The sequence below is a fragment of the Corvus brachyrhynchos genome, unplaced genomic scaffold, assembly GCF_000691975.1.
Source record: "Corvus brachyrhynchos isolate BGI_N302 unplaced genomic scaffold, ASM69197v1 scaffold237, whole genome shotgun sequence".
NCBI classification, from domain to species: Eukaryota; Metazoa; Chordata; class Aves; order Passeriformes; family Corvidae; genus Corvus; species Corvus brachyrhynchos.
The window spans coordinates 1574506-1583614 of NW_008238959.1; the positions used below are offsets into that span (position 1 = coordinate 1574506).

General features: G+C 42.2%; 2 protein-coding genes across 2 annotated transcripts in view; both read right to left on the minus strand.

Annotated features, from left to right (window-relative positions):
• LOC108447721 (heterochromatin-associated protein MENT-like) overlaps positions 1-4358 on the minus strand; it is a 7801-nt gene extending 3443 nt beyond the window's left edge. Inside the window, exons 1-6 of the mRNA XM_017738607.1 lie at positions 4270-4358; positions 2830-3006; positions 2405-2491; positions 1854-1991; positions 1231-1348; positions 388-530 (exon numbers count right to left, since the gene is read on the minus strand). Of these exons, the coding sequence (XP_017594096.1) occupies positions 388-530; positions 1231-1348; positions 1854-1991; positions 2405-2491; positions 2830-2997 (654 nt within the window). The 5' untranslated portion in view covers positions 2998-3006; positions 4270-4358. The remainder of the gene's footprint in view (positions 1-387; positions 531-1230; positions 1349-1853; positions 1992-2404; positions 2492-2829; positions 3007-4269) is intronic.
• A 2321-nt stretch (positions 4359-6679) lies between these two features.
• Positions 6680-9109, minus strand: part of LOC103618670 (serpin B10) — a 7743-nt gene continuing 5313 nt past the window's right edge. Inside the window, exons 7-8 of the mRNA XM_017738606.1 lie at positions 8410-8565; positions 6680-7592 (exon numbers count right to left, since the gene is read on the minus strand). Of these exons, the coding sequence (XP_017594095.1) occupies positions 7188-7592; positions 8410-8565 (561 nt within the window). The 3' untranslated portion in view covers positions 6680-7187. The remainder of the gene's footprint in view (positions 7593-8409; positions 8566-9109) is intronic.

Sequence of the window (9109 nt, forward strand, 5' to 3'; positions counted from 1 at the left end):
CAGGAATGGTTGTGCCCAGCCTGGCTGCACGGTGCAGAGGCCTGGTACCGTACTCACCTGTGACACACCACGTAGCTCCCATCCATGAAGCCTGGACTCTCAAAATCATGTTTTTACAGTTTAGTCATTTTTAGCACTGTTTTATGAAAAGGTCATAAATGACTGTAGTGCTTTTGGAAACAATAGCTGTTATCTGGAGCTCACTAACATTTACCTGAGCACATCCTAATGCTTCAGTGAGCTGACCACTGACAGATTTTGCTGTAACCAGCTTTTCACAGTCTAGTTACCACAGGGATACCTAAAAGACTTACGAAATGGAAAGATTTCAGCAATAGCTGTTGTGATCTGGTTGTTTACAGTAAGACCAATACAGGAGGAACTTACCTTGCTCAGTCGGAAGGGTTGCACCTCTGTAGCTTCTGCCTTAAATTTCACTTCCCATTCTGCCTTGAAGTAAATGGCATTTATCAGGATCAGCTTGGTGGAGTTTGTCACATCTCGTGGACCCAGCAAATTCTTGATTTTTCCTTTTGAAACCAGAAGAGTCAGGTTTCATTCCAGCATAGCACAGTGAGGACATTTTGATCAGTTTTTCTCTCAGTTCAGCTTCTTAGTAAAAAGTCCACACCTCAGTGCCTTACTCCCTAAAATGCTCCCCTGACATAAATCAATGCATTTCTTTACAGACTCCAAAGCTGTTTACTGACCTGTCCTCCTGGCTAACTGACAGGCATTTACTCCTTCCTCCAAAAATGCCTCAACTACATGGCAAGCAGCTAGAAGCAGAAAGCCTCGCTGGCTGGTTACACCAGGTAGAAGGAGGAGCACCTCTGCCCAGTGCAGGGTGGTACAACAAGGCAGGTATCCCCACCTGTCCTGGAGCGTGCTGGTGGGCAGAGGTGTCCCTGCCCTCTGCTCTGCCAGCAGTGCATGGGTACAGCACCAGGGCACAGTTGTGCCTGAGGAGCGGCTGCTGCAGAGCACAGCAGAGTCAATGGGAATCTCCCCAAGGAGCTCACTGAGGTCCGGATCAGGTATTTGAAGCTGCTTAAATGTGTGGCTCTTTCTCTGTTCCCCCACCACATCTCTGCTCACTGCCCACATCCACATCAGAAGGCATGACCTGGCTGCTGCAGTAGCACCTGGGGAAGCAAGGGCACCTGCCCAAAGGAAATGGCAGACTGACTTTGTGGGAGAGCAAAGATGTTGGGACTAAGCCCAGCTTACCCTCAGTTTGTTTTTCAACCCAAGCATTGATTTCCTTTCCAGACTGTTCTGGTGCTGTCTTAAAGTTAACCTTGTGTGGCTCTGCTTTGTAGTAGTTCTTACTGAGCTGTATGTATGTCTGAAAAATAACAAAAAAGTGAACAAAAAAGTTCCGTCCTAGAGAAATATACTATTTTTCTGTTCCAAAGAGTTGTTCACTCTTATTCTTGGGCCTAGAGGGCTGCAGGATTCTGATTGTTACTCTCTGCTGGACTGTGGGTTAACAATTAAGAAATAACCAAAGAACAGAATTTTCCCATCTTTTGTTCCAAATTTTATCTGGAAAAGCGAGAAAGGCTCTGCACCTGCTATGGGTGTCTATTTACAATTTTATATATCGGGGGTTCCAATACTATAAGTACACTGCATGAAAAGGAATCCCTACAATACAGTCAATGGACAACGTATCCTTAAATTCTGTAAGCAGACCAACTGGTATTTTCCAGTTAAGCTTATCACTGGAGTCCAGAGCTCTGATTTGCAATATTCAAGGTCAGCTTCAGACCTGTTCTATTGATGGCAAGTAATTAAAAAGCTAAGTATTCTTTGCACTTTGTTGTACTCCTCTCTGACATTTAACTTACAGGCACTAATAGGAAGGTTTTTTCCACATAAATGCGGTTGGCACTTCTCAGTGAGTAGGTGCTTCTGGGTTTGTTGATGGCAGAGAGGACCTTCTTGAAGCCAGAATGGATATCTGCAGCTTGCTTGTTCTCAGGATCCTTGGAAAAAAAACCAAACGTTCAGCAATTTCATTTTCGCATGAAACTTTCAAAACGTGCTAAGCAATGTATGTGGGAGAGGGATTTGGGTTTGTCTTTCTTAATTTTTATTTTTCCAAGTTCAGCATCACTGAAACTTGCAGGGCTCTGTTCATGACTGGTTTAACTGACTTGACATATAACAAACCTTCCAGACTATCCCAGTGACTCGTCCTGTCACGCTTCTGAATCTGAGTGAAAGGAACTGGACTTCAACCTGTTCTGAAGTATGGTTGGGGTTTGTACTTTAAAGTAGGTACTTTAAAGGTACTTTAAAGAGGGGTGCAGACAATAAATACTGGACTCCTAAAGACCTATCTGGACATTTTGATTCTGGAGGTTCTTTATCATGGAGTTTCAGTACTAATGGATACCAATTTTCTTCTCTTTGGTCTCCCCCGAGAAGGCCTGGCCACAGAAGAGGAGGCTTCAGCTCCTGCTCCCTGGGTGAAATGAAGAACCTGCAAGCAGAGTTTCCAAAGGTAAGAAACAGGCATGAAGGACCTTGTGAGACTTAAAGCTGAATGGGGATCAAATGGTTGTCATGTTTCACTCCTTGTGATAACTCACTATGCTCCCTGCTGCTTAGGTGACTAATAAAAGGGATGCTGAAGGTGTAGTGATGATAAATCCCATGGAATAACAATGAGTAGCACCATCCCCCTCCCAGACCACCAACACAGTGCTCCTGTCTGCATGCTGCAAGGTAGAACTCCCTCCCTGTTTCTCCCAACAACAGGAAAGTGTTTGTGCAAATCCAAATGGTTCTCCCCACGATAATAGTACAAAAGCAACCTACCTCTGCCATCTCAGTTGCTGTAGTCCCTTTTGCTCCCAGGTATGTCAGAGCCAGAGCAGCTGATATGCTCCAAGGGGAAAAGAAAATGTTTTTTCCCTTGTTGGTCTCATTCAGCTTGTTGAAAAGATCAACTGTAAACTTGCCAACTGATGTTGAGACCACTTCCATTTTTGCAACCTGGAAGGAGGTAAAAGGCAGAATTGTACTATTTGAATATTTATAATTTTGTACACAGTACACATTAGTGAGAAATGTTCCATATGCAACACAATCCATTTACAACCACTAAAACTAATAGCATAGTTTTATGTTTCTCTTCCACACAGATACTGTTTGTCACCTGTTAGAAACAACAATGTCTTCTAGGTTTTTCGTCCTCTTTTATACAGCTGCAGTTTTTTTTGTATTTCTTTCTGCCTTTGATTTTCAAAGATGTGCAGACTTGTAACCTCTGTATTTCTTTTATTTTTTTGTCCTTAACTAATGATTTATCAAAGCTATGGGAATTCATATGCATTTTTAGTATTGGTTCACAACATGCTCGAGTTTCCCACTACTACATTTTGGATCTGTATAGAATTGACAGCTCATACTGTGAAAGGATTTAGGCATAATTTTTAGGCTCATTTGCTTTTTCTGGCCAGCCACCTATTCTGAGTAGTTTCATGATCAACAAATCTGTTGTTTCCATTTAGACTGATGCAGTTTTATTCATTGTGTACACCTACCACCTCTTCTGTATGTTCCAGGAATTTTGTTTTCCCCAGAAACTGCCAGATGCCTTGGGGTTATGAGTACTCCGGACTTTAAGATACCCAGTAATACCTGTCTCATGTAATTTACTACTCAAGAGACCGGAAATGCTTATATTATTGTTGCTGCTGCTGTTGTTGTTGTTGCTAATTTTTGTATCTGTGGAATGGAGCAACAGAAATTGTGGGGCAATCTCTGTAGTCTGCAGGTATTTATCAAGTGTTTGGTTTTCAAACAACTACATTCTTTCTGGCAGTCACTGCACCCTCAGGACCAAATCTGTACCACAGAGTGATTTTCTTTCATTGGAGAACACAACCAAGAGACCATCAGGATGGGAATTTCTGTTTTCAACTAGTGAATACTCCTCTGAGTCTCTGATGATGAGCAGTGCTGTGCCTTCACCTCAAGTACAGAATTCCTTTATCAAAATGAAGATTTTAATTGTAATGCAGTCACTGTCCTAAGAAAACTTTCCTGCCTGTGAATAATTCTGCCCCAAATTAGCAGTTTTCCTTAGGCTCACAGATTTATATTCTCTAATGGTTGACATTTAGAAAAACACAAGGCAAGATTACTGCATTATAACATTGATATGGTAAAGTCATTTACCCACACAGTCATGCATGGCACAGGTTGCTTTCTAAAAACATCATAAATTTTACTTAAATTAATTTAAATATTTACCTTTAATCCTGTGAGAGAGAAGACTTAGGTCTTGTCCTCAGGTTCTGTGTTTGTGCATTAAGCAATTTTTAAATTAAGAAATATAGTACTGCTTGCCCCTCCCTTTCCTTTTTATCCACGTGCAGGTTGCTTCCACCTACCCAAAGTTCCTTTCTACAACATCCCCAAAAGGTCTTACGTAATTTTGGCCTCTTTGTTGTCCTGGTCACTTTTCATGTTTAGACATTCCAAAAGGACAATGGAATTAAAATCAGGTCTGTTTTTGCACCACAATAGCCTACTGACAGGATAGCAAAGCAAGTTGCCCATTCCAAAGGTTTTCTGGTGTTGTGGAGATAACTGCTCCGTTGTTTAAAATAAGTGACTACTAAAAAGTTTATACAATAGTTGGTTTTGGCTTCTGGATTTAAGCAGATACTGAGGGTCTGATTCTCCTCTCTGTGACTCCTGGGTTTCAAATGCAGTACCTCAGCATAAAACACCAAACCTAGTGATTGAATTGGACATGGGAGTCCAGCTTCAGATTGAAGATCATTAGGAGCACAGACAGAGGCAAAGTGATGAAGGAGGGTAAAGGATGGACACCCCACTGGTTGTGTTGGTGAAGAAATCTCATTGCAGCTATGCCTGGGAATCATTTGAGACAAATACTGCAAAACCCTGAGTTACTGCACAGTAAGGAGGAGGGCAAGAGCTGAAACAACCCTATTTGAAGGGCCCGAACAAGGACAGAGAGAAAAAGTACAGTGGAGGCAAACATGGCACAGGAGTTGTCACTCTACAATCCCATAAGAGAGGCAGTGATGAAAGAAGAAAGTGGTGGCAACAACTGTAAGACCCTGGAGGGCAGGGAAAGGTGAAGGAAGGGAAGGAAACTCTACTGTGTGCTAAACATTTTGCTGCAAGCCTGATTACAGAAACAGAGCGGGTTAAGAATTCTAAAAAATGGCAGAAATCAATGTTGTGCAAGGCAGTGAAGAAATTACAGAAATTAAACAAGTGCTAGTTTCAGTATGGTGAATAAGTCCTCAAGAAATCTGGATAGGAGATAAGTCAACTGAATGGTTAGGTGGTGGGAAAGCCCAAGCCAGGAGACTCCCAAGTCCCAAAGATATATGCTGTGAGCAAGCTAGCTGCCTTTGCTAGTTAAGATGCAAGTATGCCATGCAGGATTAGAAAGGGAGATGGCAAGGCAGAGTGGCTTTTGACAAGAGAGAAAAAAAAAAATCACACTTATTAGTTGAAAGGGGCATCCAGAGATCAACCTTGTGCTTGGAGCAGGGCCATGAGTAGATGAGGTTAGCCATAGCCCTTCCAGTGATGTAAATTCCACAATCTCTCTGAGCAACCTTCTGCAGTGTGCTGCTGCTGAACATGGGAATGTTCTCTAATGTACCACTCACCTTTCACTGTTGTGGCCATTGCCACTCAGTAATGATCTGGCACTGCCAAAAGGACTTCAAGTGGGTCATCTTTGCAATCATGCTTAAAATAGTGAAGGAGAGCGAAAAGGTGACTCACATTTCCATGGACTTTAAAGGCCTGAGTGAGTTTGTGTGCTTGTTGTCATGGTTTTGTGCCTCCTTGGCCTTTCAGGTGTTGCCTTTCTTTCTTTATTCCCAAGGCATATCAGGAAGTGCTTAAGAGGCTTGTCCATGGGGACATGCAGCTCTTCCATGAGGTGAAGGAGAGCATGGAACTGGACATGAATGCACAGGGATCCAGTGTTATGTTTCAAGACTGAGACAGGCAGAAGGCAATCCTCTTGGGACTCTATAGGGATAGCACTTGCTTCATGACACTTTTCCTATGTTCCTTCCCGTTTGGAAAGTCAGAGCCAGAAGGGACCCTGGAAGCAGCTGACCACTTGAAAGAAAAGAGAAAGGACTGAGTGACAGTCAGCAGTCTCTTCTCTGCCAGGAAAAGGGAGTCCTGCTGTTTCAAGGAGATGTTTTTCTAGTAAGATGCTGTTGTTGCGTGCAAGTCCATTAAGAAACTTGGTCCTTTGCTCTCTGTTGTGAATTCAGATAGTCAGGATCATTCCCTGCAAACATGCATGAGTGATCAGGACACTCTCTTAGGAGAAGGAGCTGTGGCAGGAGTAAGTATGACCTGGGACATTCACATTTGTCTTCCAGAAAGCACTTAGGGCTTTAGTATTACTTATATTAGTATTAGACTTGATTCTCCCATTTGATCTTGCCTCAAACCAGTAAAGTAAGTGGCAAAGTAAAATGAGGGCAAAGCAGTGCAGTGCTAGGCTGGAAACAGTGTAGTATGGGTGAAAGGTTACAAAGGAGAAAGTTCCCTCCAGTTCTATAGTGTTGTTACATGTTTTTCAATTTCTGTGGGACAGAGATTAGAAAGTACATGTGTTGGCCCCTTTTAGAGAGAAAAAGAAGCACCAATATCAGGAACACAGAGGATTTTGCAGGTTTATTTCATTACCAGCTCTGCCAGGCTGCAAAGTTGGTAAAAAGCTGACAAGAATGTGGGTGAGGTAGCCTTCCTGGGGAGCATCAGCATGAGCTGAAACAATCGAGAGGCAGCAACAAGAGCAGGGAGATTTTCCTGTTTCTTTGCTTCTTAGGTACCAAAACAAGTATATTTAAAATGATCAGTGCAGTCTGTTCTGAATTGTGGATGCTCTGGTTCAGAAAGTGCTGAAAAGACACAGTAATGTTCTTTACACAGTTGGGTACTTGCAGTGTAGTGCTAGCATTTTGGGGTTCTTTGGCTAGGAAAATGACCCAGAGGCATGAATTTGAGGTTATTTTTAATAAATACTCTCTTCTAACATTGAGAGATTTGTCAACAGTACAGGAAAATTAAGAAGTGCACAGACTATTGAGATGATCCTTGTGGTGTGTATTTAGTTCATTGTTGTTGTTGCAATAACCTGTTTAGTAATCGAGTTTCTACGGGGAAGAAAACCTTCCCAAGAAGAGGATAGTCTTGGTCTTGTTGTGCCTGATAAAGAAGAAGAAAGGGTGATCTGCCACAAAGATAACAGTAGCACCAAGACTTCGTGATGCCAGTGTTGCTGAACTGGCAGCTGCTGCCTCTGTGCCTTCTTCATTGACTTCCAGGTAACACTTGTGAAAAACTTGTGACAAAAACAGATCACCAGTCTTGGACATTGCTGTGAAATCAGCTTGACCTTCTGTGAAGGCATCTTGTATGCCCATCCTGCTCAAAGTAGATTTGAGGTCGTATTTCTCTTCTAACGTGAACCTGGGCAGATAAACTTCCATGTTCATTTTCTCCATTAGTTCTGGATTGGTCCATGCAGACAAGTTTTCAAAGGTCAATTCTCTTTCTAGCTGCAGTTAGTAAAAAGAAAATTAGAAAATTAAAAAATGTTCAAAAACCTGTGCCCCAAGGGCTATTTCTTCTCTTTTCTTAAATGCAGAACTTTTCAAGAGCTTGTAAGAGTACAAGAAAAACAGTAATGAAACAGTTTGGAGATCTTTTTGACTAAAGGAGAATGTTTTTCTATTGTATATCAATGCAGTATTTGAACTGTTCTCAGTAACTGTCAGGGAATATAGCAGAGCTACAATAGTCTAGTTGGTTCTCTGGTCCCAGGGCTGTTTTCCCCACATTTTAGAATTTACTGAAAAGAGCTTCCCCCCCAAACACACACACCTTATAAATGACAATTTCTTAAGGGTTTGTTATCCAAAGGCAGAATCAGGCACTTTTTACAGAAGGTGGCAGTGTCCACCTAGGTCTGAACATAACAGAGGCTGCCCAATTTTTGGTGGGGTTTTTTTGGAATGAAATCACATCTGTCCAAATTGGTGCAGACAGTGGATCTCAGCAGTGCTGGTTTTCTGTCCTCCTTTTTGTTTGGCTGGAAAAGGAGCAATCTTATGGGGTTTGGGTTACCTGTTTCCGGGACTGATCAACATTAGAAACCACAGACATGCTAGCTTCCAAGACTAAGAAATATATTCTGAGCTCCAAGAGCTTCAAGCTCACAGTAGTAAACCAGATTTGGGATTTGTGTTACCTTGAGCCTGATCATTACCCTCCTTCCTGGACACATGACTGCAGCTTGGTATTTTACCTCACACATGCATAAAGTAAGTAAATAATGTCACTCTTACTTTTTTGCATGATTCTCAGGTTTTTTACCTTTTGTAAGCCAGCGATGTCACTTGGTAGCAGGATAAACATGCTGAGGTCATTGTTGACGTATGGAAGCTCAAGAACATCAGCCTGAACTGATTCTATGTAGTTTAAGTTAAACTTATCTCTCAGGTACATCATGGGCACTGGTTTAGTTGTATGCTGCAACAAATCAAATCAAATGTTTTACATTTGTACTCTGAACAGTAAAAGGACTGAGTTAAAGTAGCACAGTGCATATTTATTGTAAATACAATAAGTCCTCTACAAACTGCCCAATGTGTCTGAGACATCCTTATGGGCAGGACACAGAACACAGGATCTTCAGAGGACCCCTGCTCTTCTGGAAAGGAACTGGGAGGCATGGCCTGCTGTCTGAGCTGTCTCAGATGACACCAATTATAGGAAACTCTATGCCACTCTGATTTGTTGAATGGTTAAAAGTGAAAATGTAAAAAACTAACCCATTCAGTTTTGTTCACCTCTTTGTTTTTCCTGCCTTCAGAGAATGGAAGCTTGTTTGAAGTCAGCTTCTGACAACTTACTTGTGGCTCAGGGCCAGGTATGTGTGTGCAGTCTTAGTGCTGAAGGTGTGGTGAAGAAAGTACAGTGTATGCTTTAAATGAAATAACTGTCATGCCACATGGATTTAAAGGGTGACAGGATTTCTACCACCTGGCTCCCCCCCCCCCCCCCACCTCCTAGC